Source organism: Topomyia yanbarensis, chromosome 2 (assembly GCF_030247195.1).
Source record: "Topomyia yanbarensis strain Yona2022 chromosome 2, ASM3024719v1, whole genome shotgun sequence".
Taxonomy (NCBI): domain Eukaryota; kingdom Metazoa; phylum Arthropoda; class Insecta; order Diptera; family Culicidae; genus Topomyia; species Topomyia yanbarensis.
The window spans coordinates 437,629,989-437,646,992 of record NC_080671.1 but is presented as its reverse complement, the minus strand read 5'-3'; the positions used below and the strand labels follow the sequence as shown (position 1 = coordinate 437,646,992).

At 40.7% G+C, this 17,004-nt stretch overlaps 1 protein-coding gene across 2 annotated transcripts in view; it reads left to right on the top strand.

Moving 5' to 3' along the window:
• The first annotated feature begins 2,515 nt into the window (after positions 1–2,515).
• Positions 2,516–17,004, top strand: part of LOC131685561 (uncharacterized) — a 31,255-nt gene continuing 16,766 nt past the window's right edge. Inside the window, exons 1-6 of one of the 2 annotated variants that reach the window (XM_058969369.1) lie at positions 2,516–2,740; positions 3,453–3,517; positions 3,963–4,319; positions 13,903–14,961; positions 15,020–16,537; positions 16,718–16,819. In XM_058969369.1, coding sequence (XP_058825352.1) covers positions 2,665–2,740; positions 3,453–3,517; positions 3,963–4,319; positions 13,903–14,961; positions 15,020–16,537; positions 16,718–16,819 — 3,177 coding nt within the window. In that variant the 5' untranslated portion in view covers positions 2,516–2,664. The remainder of the gene's footprint in view (positions 2,741–3,452; positions 3,518–3,962; positions 4,320–13,902; positions 14,962–15,019; positions 16,538–16,717; positions 16,820–17,004) is intronic. The other variant, XM_058969370.1, reaches the window with a different exon arrangement.

Below are 17,004 nucleotides of genomic sequence, written 5' to 3'. Positions count from 1 at the left end.
AAAATACATAACACTATGAGGAAATTCATCCCTAAAATGTCAATCCGCTAATTTTTCCAGAACACGGTTATATACGGTCCCATACACTCATTTTCTTGTCGGTCATCCCTCGGGCCTGGTAACAATTTTTCACTAGTGGTCTATCCTCAGCTTACTTGTGCATATGCCAAAGACGGCCTTATCGCAAGTACGACCACAGCCCCAATCAAAACTATATTTAAAATAACCCTTATATTATGCGAGGCATTGTTTTCGAGTGTTATGTCTGTTGGTCTGTGAGTCTTATAAGCACCACGATGAGTATGCAATGCATTGATACAAGATTCGTCACAATCAGACCTCTAGAAAACATATTTTTATTTAAAATTTTAGAGGATGAAACTTGTTTTGATTTGGAAATATTTAAATTACATGGCAGTTGAAAGACCAAAAGTGGTTTAATTGAAATGGAAGATACAAAAGGTTTAAAACTAACTAAAAATGGTGTAAGCTAAAACGATAGACATTGAAAAATGTGAATTTAATTTGATTTGTTTGAGCACTCTGGAATTTTTTTAAAAAGGTCTGGAAAAACCTGTAAAATCAGGGAATTTCATTTTCAGAAATGAGTTGACACCCTTTAGCACACGCGATCGAACACGTTAACGTACAAATGCTCGAGTCCTTCGCGATGACACACGCGATCGCGAAGTCCCTACGCACGCACATATCTGAACCGTACAATAAATATCACATTCAGAATCACGGCCCGCTACAATTGGCCTAAAGCAGTGTATTAGTGGGCGCCGTTGTCTACCTCGTCTGCAATTGTAGTGTGTGGTTCTGACGGGGAGCCATTCTGAGAACCTAACTCTACAGCTCCAGTAGGACAACTCTCGAAAAAAAAACATTGAATAATCGATCGAAATCACAATGGCATTCCTGTTTGATAAATCAAATGAAGATTCTATTATTTTTATATTAAGAGATTAGATTGATTTGAACAAATTATGCTTTGTTCCAACCATGATTCTATGCAAAAAACAAACTGAAATATTTGTTGATGCCAACCAATCTTTTTTTTTACAACAAGAACATTTTAGTTTGAAATAAGAAATATTGAAGCATTAAATTAAATTAAACATTTTCTTACCTCAAATTAGTACAATTTTGTGTATAGCGGTCCTTACACGTTCAATATTTTTGTCAATACTAGAGAGTATTGGCGAAATATTGTACGTGAAATGTAAAAAAGTTGTGTTGACGATGTGCATTTCAAATGGGATTGACGCACTGAAGCAATATCATCAATACTGTGTATTGCTATTGACAAAAATATTGAACGTGTAAGAGCTGCTTATGAAATAGAATTTTTGCAATTATTTCAAACGAAAAAGTCAGTTGTTCCAATAAACAAAGGAGATTATCGTTAGAATCTACCAAATCGTTCGTTCAAAATGTAAATATATTATGCATAGATTTTAATGACGCGTACGAAAAAGATCAACCCATATTTTGTTAGCATCAAACAAATATAACATTCATTTTTAACACAGCGATAAATTTGGTCTACACAAATTTAATTTTGTATCATTCATTCTTTCAATTAAAATACAAACAAGAATTTATTTAATTCTGCTAAATTAATGTTGCCAAAGCAATCATATTTCACTTTGAAATAAACATTCTTCAAGTTTGAAATTCAACTAAACGTTTTATTGTTTCAGTTACGCTTCATTATTCTGCGTGTAGTTTGTTTACATAGTTATTTACCTGGGTTTGAATGCAATAGATGTAAGCAAATCACCGAGAAAATGTCGAACGGCTAGGTTAAATGACAACTTAAAATAGAATTGACGTACTGGAGCAATCTTGTTAGTATTTAAATTGAGAATGTTTTTGTCCGGTACATACGAAACATAATAAAACAAAATCTTATTGGTCTGTTCAATATGCAGAGGGCCCGACATTTTTTCCCAATCGACATGCGGTTAAATAATGCAAATTGCCCAACAAATGGTGAAGTTGATTGAATCTGAATCTCAAATATTAGAATCACATGCAGTCCCATACTGTCCTTTCTTTATCGATGATAAGCACCACGGATTTTTCCCGTAAAGAAATATCATTCATTTTTTACTAAAAAAGTAATACCAATCTCTATTAGTGCACCGTGTCCTTTATTACTAACCACTACCATCGCAGCTTTAAGTCAGCTGGTAAGCAGACGATACTGGTCACCCGATTTCCCGTTTAGTGGTGGTAACGCTCATGCATATTCCGCAGATGCATTTTGACACTGCTTTGCGTATATGTATAGGTGTGCCATGTCTCGTGGCTCGTGTCCGGATAGGACGGGGGCCATTTAATTGACTGTAAATATGGAAAAGTAAAACCTTCGCGCATGCATATATGCGTGCCTGTACTTTCGATCAGTTTTTAGTATACATAGTTATTACATATGGGCAGGGGTTCGAGAGACAGCGGAAAAAATGGATTAGTATAAGCGTATTTTCTTGGCTGAATTCACCATAGTTCGGTCTTTTTTCCTCTCTGCTCTTTTCCTTTAGTCTTTTTATTTATTTATTTCTTAACCCACGGTTATTGGCTTTCTGCGCGATCCGATTGTACCAAAAGAATAGTGTAATTAGGCGTAGTGAAAAGTCGGGCTCCGTGGCCTCAGTTATGAGTGACTTATCAACCAATATTTGTTTTGATGCATTATCTGTGCTAAGTGGCAATGTGCAATTGGTCGACAATGGTAAGCAGCCAGAGTGCAAGACAACTGTGATTATAAGGAAAGGCACCCCCCAGAAGCCAGCATCAGCAGTAGCAGCAAAACGGGCACAGTCGGAAAATACGATCACTTTTCCGGAGTAGCAGCTTTCTACGTAGCGCAGCATTGGTACACAAAATGGAACCTATCAGAATGCATTGGAGTGCAATTGGAACGTTTGTGTAATGTTTTTGTGGGTGGAAAATGGCTCGAAAGGGGTTAATTAGACGATTCATTTATCATCTCATTTGCTGAGTCTTGGGAAAGCGAACAGGGAAAAGTGGTATCCATTTTCTGACTTATTTTTCCGCACAACTTGGGTTTTCTCACACACATTAGCGTGATTAGTCTGTGTCATTTGCGTTCGACTACCAAAAAAAACCCACCATTCCTGAGCGAGTTTGGGTGGTGGACACAGCGCTGTGTGTGGGTCCCATGTGCCGTCAGTGCTGAGCTGCTGGTGCTGGTACTGGTACGGCTCTGGCAAAACACTCTCGCTCTCGCTGTCCTCGGGCGAAAAACTGGAACGAGTACTACACAATCCCTGGATCTTTTCTCTCTGTTTCTCGGTGGTGTCTGCCGTCTGCGAATCTCGTCAATTTCCTGTGCTGCTGATCGTGGTTCCGGAACGAACCGACCTATACGCAAAACGACGCATTCCGAACCCACCGTTGGGCTCGATCCATCATGATACTAGTATGCAGCATCTGTGGAGCATCGCACTACACCCAAAATTGTCCAGAGTTTGCCAAGGGAGATCATGTAAGTAGATCCGAGTGTGCACCAGGCCATTTAATACCATTTATGGAAGTATTGTCGGATCCGACCGTTTGCTGAGTGAAAATCTATTTCAACTGGGCGCCAACGAGTGGGGCGCCCTAAGCCCTATCAGCCCGAAGCACAGGAAGTGCAACTTGACCTGAATAAATTATATAATTTACGCATTTTAATGTCCATGACAACATGTGCGCAGTCCGTTCGCCATTAGCTAGTCTTTGCGCAGCTCGGCGAAAAAAAGTCAATATTTTTATCCCCATGTTGCAGCAGCCACTTTGCAAATGGACGGATCCAAGAGACGATGTTTTCCCCCTCCTGATGTGTTCCGACAGTCAAAACAACAATCTGTGATTAATCCATTTTTGCTCTGTTTCATTTCATACGACGTGCTGCGCAACCACCCACTCGATCACCAACGGTCGTCAATCAGATCAAAGATAAGCCCTCGCTTAACCTATCAAGGTCATCGGTTCCTAATGGGCTCCTGATAATGGATGCCGCCGATGGCTCCAGCTGTGTGGTGACGTCTCAAAAATTCGCCAAAGGAACACGCTTCGGACCGCTGTTGGCGCAAAAATCGTACGCACCGATTAAGAACATCCCCTTCCCGCTGGTGCTGTTCGCTACCCCGTTCTACTATGGCAGCAACGAGTTCGATTTCGATCTGCAGACACTTTTCAATGGGCGAAATGTGTATCTGGACACCAGGAACGAAAGCAAATGCAACTGGATGATCCACGTTAGTCTGGCACGGTTCTCCAATGAGCAGAATCTGATCTGCTATCAGGTGGGTGAAGCTCGCAACGGCTAATGTTGCTGGTTTGAAAGTCGTTTGGAGTTCTAACAATGAGCGACGATATAATAGAAAACACAATATTTAAATTTCTCTCTGTTTAGGTAATGTAATGTGGCGTTGCAATGATCATATAAGGGGGTCAGTGCAAGAACGGTTCAAACGATAAATGCTTGTTTATTCGAGGATAGGTATAAAGAAAAAAACAATTGCCAAAGATCTCCTTTTTTCGTAGGGTAGATGCTCTCTCATTAAAAGCGCGTTTGCGAAAAATAATGATCATTATATACTTAAGGGGGGGGAGGGTAGGGTTGAGGTATTTTTGATAGAAATAATATCGCTTTAACTTTTTTTTTCTTGCGATGAAAAAATGTTAGTCTATTCAGTCAATTTCCATACAATCATGTCACATTTGCGCTGCATGTTCCTAAATTTTCATTGCAAAATATTAAAAATTGGGTGACTGACAGTGAATCTTCAGGAGGCACCTCGAAAAAATGCGGTGTGAGCCGCAACTCAAAATCTTCTGGACCAATCGTTCTGAAATTTTGCACAGTACTTCTTCACAAAGCTTTTTACAAAATTCCTAGTATTTTTTTTACAATAACAGGTTAAATGATTATTTTTTCTAGTAAAATCGAGCTTTTAGTTTCAAAGTGCAACGAAAAATTTGAAAAGCGGAAAAAAGCTCCTGTAGTTCCCTGGGGAATGAAGTTCTATTTTATTCTACTCTAAGCCATACATATAGCCAGTATTAAAAAGCATCCTAGAAAACACTGCAGTTATTCTGTAGTCGGGGCACCAGGCGCCCAAAAGGGGGTAACTCACAATTCACACGTCCTTTTCTTATCTTTCGTTATGGTGTCTTTGGCAAAGTTGTTGCATAGCATCTAGAGCTTTATTTGATCGTACAATATTGTTACTGTTATTTATCAGTGTGCAATCGGACTGTCTCAATAACCTATTTCTAGAGCTGTTTCTCAATACATCATATCTAACAGAAACGTCATACGGAGAAAATTACATATGTGGTCTTGGCAATCCCATTTGTAGATGGCACATTTTACTATGACGTTTTGACAGGCGGTCTTGCAGATGTGATATATTTCCTGTGCTGTGTTGCAATTAAGAATGTAGATATGAGGTTTGGTATTGGAAAAAGATGCTAACTACAGTCGACTTGGTAAAACATCACATCTATTGGCAAAACTTTGGTATGCTGTATGTGACATTTCGACTTAAAGTTAAATTTAACATGTAAAGAATTACACTCTTTTTCTATTATTTGTAGATGATAAAGAGTCAATTGATTAGCTTGTATTTGGTATAATAAACTATGATTGTTTACATTTGTTAGATAAGACGTTTTGAATAAAAGGTATTAGGCAATCCATTAGACGTTTGTTTGACAATTCAGCGGTGGGTTCTGTCAACAAGTCTTCTCCTGCGAACAGAAAAACTCGTCCGACAAACAACTTTGTTAGTCCGATTCGTTTGATTTTGGATCGAATCAACGATATTGTCGGACGTCGCACCCCTCGGAGTAACGTCAGAATAAGTAAACAAGAAATAATCAGCTGATCAGAAACGTCTCATGGATTGCCTAATAGATTTCTGCAACCTATGTGCATTATAGTTACTATATTCATAGTTAGGCGGAGACACTGAGCGGAGCCAATTGAACATGTCAAATACCGGAGCCAATCGAGCATGACGTCACATAACATGTTCTCTTTGGATGTATATGGAAAAGGTATTGTGATTATGGTCATAACTATTTTACTCTGATCTTGTGTTATCGAGTGTAGAGAAACGAAAAGAACCATTTTTTTCTGTGACAAAAAGAGATATTCCCACAAGTATGAAATCATATCATCAGATCTTTTAATTGGTTTTTCTATTCGTGCATGTAAAATTCTTACTTACGACGACAATGAAATTATTAAGCTAAAACTTGAACATTTACATGGGATGCCAGTGTTTTTTTTCCTGAAATAAGGGCTGCCAGTTTTCCGACCTTTGTGTCCGCCTAACTTTTAATATAGTAACTCTAATATGCATCAACTGTACACCTACCGTCTCACCGTTGCACTTGACAGTGGGTGCAGTGCTTTTTGGTCACACCTATGACCGTGCACCCGGCTTCCCATGAGCATTTTGGCGGCTCAGAGGCTGTCCTTCCATGTTGCTCAGGGGTACACATCCATACATACATGCAAACATACGAACTTACATTCATATACACACACATACATTAGGGTGGGGCAAAATGATCGTTTTTTCAGCACAGCACTTTTTTGCTTCCATTTGGGGTCCCAAACACCTGTGCAAAATTTGGGGTCGATTGATTTTCACACGGCGTAGCGCATTGCGTTTGAATTTGTATGGAAATTAGTATGGGAAAACCTACTTTTTTGTATTTTAAATTTTACTGACTGCAATTCTTCCTACAGTAGGCCAACAATTAGATAGAAGTGTAGTCCAGGATATGCTGAACAACTTTACCGAAGAATGTATGGTGTTAGAATGTCTCTAAAACAAGTTATAGCTGTTCAAAGTTCGATACATCGAATTAAATGCCAAAAATCATTTCTTTTGCCAACACTGCGGGTGTACCAATGGAATTTCATATAACATACCAACATAACATCATATATTTTAGTTTTATCACATTGGTACTTTTGGATGAATTATATAACGGCCTTAGCACAATTTCATGGACGTAGATAGTTGAGTAATAGGGCATAGTGAGGGGCGGTTTGTGGGTGGTGGTCTTCAATATATAGAAATTTGAACTGAAATAACTGAAATATTATCAAGTTGGAATGTTCAGATACGCACAATCCACCAGAGCCCCAATTCAACAGCAATTTTTGCTTCAGGTGAGCGAACAGCATCGAAAAGAGTATTCTATCAAATCATAGTGCGAATTAAAGTGAAATATAATCAATCCAACTACCATTGATATAAGTGGTAAGTACGTAATCTCTGACATATCAACTTTACTTCTATTGATATAATTCAATGCAGAGGGATACAGTATGTTTCATTTCATCGTCACTATTATGCATAGGACATTGTGCAAATGTTTGAAAATAATTCATCTGAACATTCCAACTCGACAATACTTCAGTTCGAATTTCTGTATGCTGAAACCCCCCGCGGAGGTGGGGCCCCGAACTACACCCTATTCCTCAACTACCCACGCCCATAAAATTGTTCTAAGACTTTTGAATAATTCATCTGGTGCGTAAAGGTTTATTCGTGATAGGAGATCGGAAACATCATAGTCAGTCAGAAGAAGCTTGGACAGGAAGGTAGCTTGCGACGCGTATCTACGATCTTCTAAAGTGTGCAGTCCTAGTAATCGACAACGGTCTTCATATGGTAGCAAGTTCAGCGGATCATTTCAAGGCAATTGATGTAACGCATATCTTATGAATCTGCGCTGGACGGCTTCATTTCTTTGGCTCCAAGTTGCATGGTAGGGGTATCAGGCGACGTTTTCGAATTCCAACTGTGAGCGTACCAGTGAACAATATAACGCTTTGAAACGCAAAGGATCTCGGAACTCGTTGGATATTTTGAACATAAAACCTAGTAGACGATTTACTTCGTCAATGATCGATGAGAAGTGATGGGTGTAGGTCTTTCATCTAGGATGACGCCCAAATCTTTTACATGGTCAACGCGTTGGAGCTGAGTTCCAGCAATGACGTAGTTGAAAGTAAACATGTTTCTCGTTCGATGAAAGCTGACATAAAGCATTTAGCAACACTAAGAACCATCATATTGCTTTTATACCAACTGTAAAAAATATCAACGAGATACTGTAGCTCACGGCAATCGGCTTCTTTCTTTATAACTAGAAATATTTTCAAGTCGTCGGCGAAGAACAGTTTCCCTCCGCGTATTAAAACGAAAACCACATCATTCACGAACAGTGAAAACAGTAGCGGACCAAGCGTACTACCTTAAGGAACTCCAGAATAGTTGGAAAAGGACTCAGATACATTGTCACCAATTTGAACAACGACTTCACAGTGAACAAGGTATGATCGAAGCCAACGGCAGAATCGGGCAGTGCATCCAAGTTTATCAAGCCTCGTTAACAGTATCTTATGGTCGAATGCAGCCTTAAGATCTGTGTAGATCGTGTCTACCTGTTGTTCGAACATTTGTTCTGTACACAAGGATGTGAAGGAGATCAGGTTCGTCTCCACCGATCGACAGGAGAAGAAACCGTGCTGACAAGTGCTAATGTAGTGTCGGCAAACTGAGAACATAGCCTCGCAATGAAGTTATCCCACGATATTTTTCGAAGTTGCATTTGTCACCTTTTTTGTACACCGGAAACATCACCGAACACTTCCAATCATCAGGAATTTTTTGCTGCTGAAGTGACATATTGGAAAGGTTTGCCAGTGGGATCGCTGAAATATCGGAACATTTTTTCCGAACAGCAGAGGGAATAGCATTTAGTTAAAGGACATAAGTAATATTTATCCACTATTCTCCATAAAGTTTGCTCGAACCGAATGTATTTGTATTTGTATTCATACTTGCATTACCCTTATAAAATTTCTACAATAGGATTCCACGTTGCTCACACCACAATCTTCCATATGAAATCAAAAAAAAAAAAAAAATTTGTCAACTATAAACTAAAAACAGACATGTGAACCCTATTCTACTATTTGTCGCTCATCTCACTCAAGTTAGTTCCCTTCATTTAGCCAGGCCATACATCCACGACGAAATCTTGTTGCTGAATTGAGAGGTTTTATTCGGATTGGAGGCAGATACCACTGGATAATTGCACGAACGAAAAAAATGACGTTATAATGGGAAAAGTTATGAGGTATAAGAGCAGTGTGGCGGACTCTAGTGCTTCTAAAAGACTGCAACTTGTCAAGGAGATAGTTTGGACCATTGTGTATAATATTATATAAAGTGACATTGCATCGATATTGGAAAAAAGCAATAAAAAGAACATCATAATAGTTGCCCCTGTAAGTGGGTTATGGCCGCAAATCTAGATAGATTCCCAAATAACCATAAGTATTAAGCCATTGCACTATATTGGCTATATATTTAAACTAATGTTGCATTGAAACTCCATTACAGCATTAACAATGCAATAAAGCTCTATATTAGCATCTATAATGCATAAATGCACAGCCGACATATAGCATTATCGCTTGCTCTATATGCGTATATAAAGCTGATATAACGCGTACAAGCTTCAAGGATCTGTAAAGCATGTAAGCTTTACAAGTGCATTTAGTGCCATTATAGAGCAAGAAACCCGATATAATGCTATTGTAATGCTGTGGGTTTATTTGTTATGCTTAAATTCTTCTTGAAGATTATATTCGGCATATTTCATTTCAATCGAACATATGCAATATAGTCCAGGCAGCAAACGCAGCGCACTTACCGTGAAGGACGAGGCAAGGTACCTCAGTTCGAGACTTACGAAAGGTAATTTTCGTAAAACATTCATATCATGTGAGAACGAAAATCCATTAAGGATATCCATTACAATGCATTAGAAGAGAGTCAATCACGGTTTTAAATAGAACATTTTGTTTTAAAATTTTTCCTTTTTGCTCATAACACCGAAAGGAATCATGGTTTTAAAACCATGGCGGACAATGACAGCCAACTGAGGCTTTTTAATAGCATAAAAAGTGCCAATATTAGGCTTTCAAATTTGACATTTGTACGCTGGTGCTATATAATAGCATTAGTACTGCAGGAATGAGCTATCAATTTCTGCACAGTAATAGCACTATATTTTGCCTTTTCTGGCATAATACCAGCATTATAACAGTATTTAGGGTTTTACGGCTCTTTAAGACTGCTTTATAGCATATATTGGGCTACGTTACCAATCCAAAATGTTTTTTTAAAAATCCGATCTGATAAGTGTGGCTAAGTCCTCTAAGTTGGAATCAGTTGAGCAGATGTACAGTTGTACATCATCTGCGAACATATGAATTAAGCAGTATTTTAGAACTGAAGGCAAATCGTTTATGAACAACGAGAATAACAGCGGTCCTAGAACGGATCCCTTGGATACGCCTGACAAAATGTTGATTGGACTTGATAGACTTCCACCTATTTCTACTGCTTGTGTACGTGAATTCAAATATGATTTGATGACAGTAACAGCATCACGACTGAAACTAAACTGATGTGATAGTTTCCGAAGTAATTTGACGTGAGATACTCTAACCAAAGCTTTAGAGAAACCAATCAAAAGCAAAAAGGCAACACCTGTTTTGTCGATACGTCTGATACACAATCGTATTTTACAACGAATTGTGCAGATGAAATAATGAGCATTTAGCGGTTTCTCTTTGATATGTTTCATCTCAATTGGAGGTTAGAGGGATAACATTATCGATGTTAAAATAATGTTTCAGTATAATGCATGTGGTTATTTGGGTAAGGCTGTCTGTCGATTCTAATGCAGATACGCTAATGATGTGACCACTAAGAACACGTCACACAACCTCAATTGACCCCCTTCGACACCAGTTTGGCCTTACCAAGCCGTAACGCGGGTGGCGGTGTGAAAACTGCCGACTGACTTGGATAATTCGAACGAGCCTAGTTTGCATACCTCACATAACTAGACTCACTGTTCTCTACGTCTACAGTGAAATTGTAGGTCGTGTAATTGTATCTTTTTACTTTGTAGTGACATTCAATTGGCTAGAGAGTACTACGCTATATTTCTCCTTAGTGGAGACTTTTTTTTTCGCCACTAAGGAGAAAATTGTTTTAAATCACGTTTGCGCGTTATAACTAAATTAGATATGGAATTTGCGCTTCGACTTCGTCTCATCAGAATCCGATACTACCCTAGTGACAGGACTAAGCTTCTATTGATTTCAAACCGGATTGACGCTAGCTCCAAAAGTAAAACACTATTTGTGTTTCTGAGCAAACCCCCAGTGCTGCACGATGGGATATCAAGAAAAAGAAAAGTATTCAAATTAAGCCGATGACAATTAATGAAGTTGAAGTTTTCGTTTTTGGAGCTAGCGTCAATCCGGTCTGGTCCTGTCACTAAGTCAGTGTCGGATCCTGATGAGACTAAGTCGAAACGCAAATTCCATTACTAAATTATAGATTCCTTTTTTCTTCTGCTGGTAGGAGTCGAGCTTAGGCAGAGTTACTACGAATTGCTCAAGTCTACCAACATGTCTCACGGCAAATACAGACTTGTTCCTCTTTACCATGAGAGCCGACAAAAGAGAAGTCACCTATGATCACCACTAGAAAAAGTAAACAGTAAAATGTGACTACATACTAGTCGAAAGGGTAAAAATAGACGCGTCTTGCCTTTGTAAGTTTCTTCATTACTTGGGTTCTTATTGGTTTGCCTGGCGGACCCTAAAGAACAGGGCGGCGAAGGTGCTTCTATCATAATTTCGGTAACACAAGAAAAAGTAAACAAACAAATAAATTACTTTTACCGTTTATTCTCCCACAACTCTCTACTGATGGTCGTTGCTCAGATGCGCTGCTGCTGACAATGTCAGGAAGATAACGATTTTTTTCCGACCGGTCGGGACTCCAACGGACGTGTTCTCCTGCTGGTATCGTTGGCTGATATAGCAGCGAGCGGTCCTTGATGTTTAGTTAGGGAGGTGAGTCCGGGTCCTTTGTTGGAACCTCCCTAGTGACGTTGTCGAGCTATCGCCGGATCGACTTCCTCGCCGCAAGTGATCTCGGAAGCCACCACAGTGATCTTGCCCTGCTTCGTCATCCTTGACGATTAGCTGTCGATGAGAGCTTGTCTCGTTTGACTTATCCTCTACAGCGAGGACGGTCGGTGATTCGATTTTTTAATATTTAACCGGGGTAGCGAAAACACTCCTTTACGTTCAGCTTACCTCTTAATGGCGAATCGACACCGTTTAACCGCAAAGTATCCATACGCACCAATCCGTCCTCGATGGAGGGATAAGCCAAACGAGGCTTGCTGTCCTTCCCAACCAACAGCCAAGGAGGGCAAAACAGAGTGGGCAACGGCTCCCCTGGGAAGAACACTGCGGCGGTTTCCGGGATTCTTTGTGGGGAGCAAAGAATCCGGTGATTCGTCACCAACGTCGCTAGGAAGGTTTCAACAAACGAGCCAAGCTAACCTCTCTGGCTTAAAGTCAAGGACCGCTATCGGATCAGCCCACGGAACTTCTTCGCAGAACGCGGCCATTGCAGTCCCGACCGGTCGGAAGAGACCACTTGTCTTACTGCCTACAATCGTAGCAGCAGCGTGAGGATTCAGGAGGAAAAAAAGTCTGGAAATTTATTTATTTGTTTTGTTTTCCCTTTTGTTTGTTTGCGTAAGAAAATCCGAAATTATTGTCGAGGCGCCTAGGCCGCCCTGACAATTAGGATCCGCTGAGCGAATAAGAACCCAAGCAGTTACAGTTTAAACCAGAAATTATGGTGACAACCAGATTCATCGAGGAACAGCTATCAGTGTTTGTCATGTACAGTTCCGGAAGCTGCGAAGAGTCCGTCCGCAACACCCGACTAGTTATTCTCTAGTAAAACATATACGGAGAGAAATGCAAACAAAATGGCAACCTTCAATTCCATTGATAAAATCTAGCAGTGCTTCCAAAAAGAGGTAGAAAGAGGCGTCTCCGCATATCTCTCCCTGGAGGATAACTACATCCGACGCATGCTGACTAGAATACCATGAAAAAATGAATTTTTGAAAATTCAATCGACACATCCCTAAGACGATTCACAGACCCAGCAGGAGTATCTGCTCCAAATTTGACGCGAATCGGACAAACCTACCATTTTCACCGCTAGATGACAATGTATGCATCACTGCAAGTGAAAAGAGGAACATAATTTAAATACAACTTTGTCGAAGACTGGAAGTCACTACAGCTCTGTTAAGAGAAGTTAGTGGTTGAGTTTAGCAAAATAGCATGCTTGGAAGGTCTATGCTATATTTCTTCTTAGTGGAGAACAGTGTAGGTAAAAACCATTTTTTTCTATTAAGGAAAAAATCGTGTGAAACCATTCCCCCTTCTCCAAAAAACTCAGACATTTTCTAATCTCGACGAATTGAATTGAATGGTACTTGTACCCACGAGCCTCGGTTATGGTTCAGAGTGATTGCGTCATCCCTCTATAATTCCGTGATATGAATGTGAAGTACATGTGATAAAATTCGTTTAGTCCGTGTAATTCCATTCTTCGTGAATTTGGCTTATGATACACCGTGTGCTCAAACCACACTGCTCTCTTATTAAAATCAGATTGTCAGGTGTCTATGCTGTAAAATAAAAAAAACCCTTATTGTTTTGGGAATCCATTCAAGTGTTGTAATCGCTTGTAAAGAAAAGTGAATTGACGATTGAAGGTAAAGCACAGTACATTTTATTTTGGGTAAAAAACCGAAATAATTATATTGTAAGTCTATGACACTATGTGTAAAGCTTCACTTTTGCCCTTATTCTTTTTCTGAATAATGATCATTGCCAACGTCACGAATAAAGTTGAATGTAAATAAGTTAAAAAAAATCACGTCCATCCACAGGAAAATGACGAGATATACTACACGGCCGTCAAGGACATCGAACTGGGCGACATTTTGCGGGTTTGGTACTCACAAAGCTATGCCGCTAAAATTGGTGCCACCTTGCTGGAGCCGAGCCCGTACGACATCTGCAATAATATTCTCCGCTCGGTCAGCCTAGATTACGGGCTCAATCTTGATCAGAACCAGAACTATGTGGAAGGCTTTCCGTCTTCCTCGGGGGTACATTCGTCACAGGCTGCCCTCATGGTGAGCGGTAGCGATGTTAATAACAACAGCAACCTCGGATCAAGCTCATCCGAGACGGTTTCCAGTTATGACAAAATTTCTCTACCACCGATAGATAGCCTTATGAAAACCACGTCACCAAAATACATAAACCACTACCACATGTTCGACATCGATCTAATTACCCAGCAGAGTACGCCTGCGCACCAGCAACAACAGCAGCCGTGCGACGATTACGGTCAATTTAATCCACCTTCGCAAATGCATCATTCTAGTCAGCACCAGCAGTCGACGTCACAGGCGCAAATTCATAATCATCAAAACGTGGAGATGCAGCAGCAGCAGCAGCAGCAACATACGTTACACCAGCAGATGGTGCATTCAACCTATCCCAGCTTTCAAACGCTTCCGGAGGACACTCTCAGCCCTGCTGATTTGATCAACATCTCGCTGGGAGCTAGCGATATGAATATTCCCTTTGATTCGTTCGGTGCCAGCAATCATCTGATCGGATACGACGGTGGCAGTAGCAGTGGTAGCAATCTGGGAGATTCCGGTATCAGTGTCAGTGGTGGTCAGGGATTGGAAAAGTTACACAGCCGGTATTCGTCGTCGACGGATTCGTTGGTTACATTGAATGATAGTTTAAATATGGTCCCGGCGGTAACGCCGGCACCTTCCACATCTAACATCGTATCCACGCCTGCCGCTGATCCGGAGACGGATAAGAAATATCCGTGCGAGATTTGTCTACGGAAGTATATGACCAAGTCGAATTTGGACAAGCACATGCGAAAGCATAATCTGTTTTTGTGTGTGTTCTGCATGAAGGTAAGTGGTGTTTTTGTTGTATAAATGTTGGGAACTTATTCAATTCGTTTTGTTACAGCTGTTCCAGATGGCGGAAGAGCTGAAGGATCACGAATGCACCGAACGCAAATCCAAAACAGCCTATCTACATTGCCCAAAGTGTTTGAAGGTTCTCTCCAACTCCTGGTCACTCCAGCGACACATGAAGATTCACAAAGACCCAAACGAGTCGGTGTTGAGTGTTTCGGCGGAAGATTCGGCTGATAAAATATTAGTGGATACGAAAGAGCAGACGGTTTTTGGCGAGATCGAACCGACTCCGGTGGATGAGTTGAAACCAAGTATCGAGCCGATGGGAACGACTAATGAACCTTTGCTGTTGGCCGATGAAAGTAGTGACATAATGATGGAAACAGAGCCGATACAGTTACAGGAAATAGATGTGGAACCAGAGCTTGAGTTTATGCACCATCAACAACAGCAGCAGCAACAGCATCTACAAACTTTGACCGCTGTGTTGCCCGGCATTCCGTCTATTCCGATAACGAACACCTGTTCGAGTCAGGATATGATTACTGACGTGCAGGCGGCCAACGGAAAACAGCTTTACAAGTGCATTGTATGTGCTAAACTCTTTAAAAACCCGAACGCATTAGAGAAGCATTTGAGAAAAGTTCACACCGTTTATACGGTAGCGAATGATCATAAAACAGAGAAGAAAGTAATTACTCAGATTAGTCAGAAGAAAACTTCTCCGATAAAACCAGCCATCGCTAAGGCGTTGGCCACAAAGCTAACCCAGAAGAACAAGAAATTGGAAGAATCGAATGCAACGACCAGTCCTAACCAGAGCCCGAGTGTCGTCGTGATACCAGAGCAATCGATCCATTTACCACGCCAATATAACAAAAAGAAACTTTCGACTAAAACAACGGCTACGACCACACCACCGGTCGGCATGCAGGTGGCTTCGCCAGCAGCTTCAACAATTGTCAGCAATAGCACGGCATCAAACGCCAGCAGTTCCAACAAATCTCACAGCATCATCATAATCTCGAACCTCGAGCTGACCAATAACAACCTGATCGATACTAGTCAACTGTTTTTGAACCAAAACAGTAACGCTCTAGGCAATAAGATAGATCTTAAAGTATTAAACTCAACCGACAAGTTACCAAAGCTGGTACCTATATCCAATCATGGTCCGCACCACAACCATCAGCAATCGCAGGCAGCTCTACTTCCGACAGCTATTCTTCCGCCTGCGGTTAGTGCTTCCCAGACGATCCCTACCAGCCAATATCAGGTTGCTCCGATCACATCGCTCCACCAGGCAACCACGGTCCTATCAACAGCCGGATCCAACAACTCTGGTCTGCTTGATGGTATCGCATCCAGTCACAACAGTGGCCACGGGGATGAACCTAATCACATGTTTAGTGATACTTCCGTCGGAGCTGAACCACATTTGTTAACCCTTTCTCCGATCAAGATTGGTGGGCACAACGGGGGTGAAACATCGCAGATGATTTCTGTACCCGGAGAACGATCAACCGAAACGATGAGTAACAGCTTCTTAAGCCCGGATGAGCTCTCTGTAAGTACTTGCGTGCCAACTAACGCTTCGTTTGATTGCTGTTTGTTTGCGTTGTTTCTATTGCTTTTATTATTCTTTTGCTGTCTTTTTTTCCTTCCATGATGGCCACGCTGCAATATGACTCGGCGGGCTGCTTTATCGACGTTGCTTTGCTCGAAATGACACACTTTAATCTGCTAGGCGGATGCTAATGATAGTAATCACTGTGATGGCGATAGCGATAGCGCACAACTAACACAGACAAGCTATCCCTGCGACGAGTGTGATAGGGTGTTTCCGAAGGTAACTTATGCTTAGTTTTGTTACTTTTATTTGTACATATATTTCAGTACTTCTATGATATTGTGTATATTTGGCTGTTTGTTGTATGGAATGGATAGTTGAAATCCCCTTTTGTTTAAACATGAGGTGCTTTCATGGATGTTTTGCTATGAACTATCTGAACACTTGCGCAGAATGTAACACCT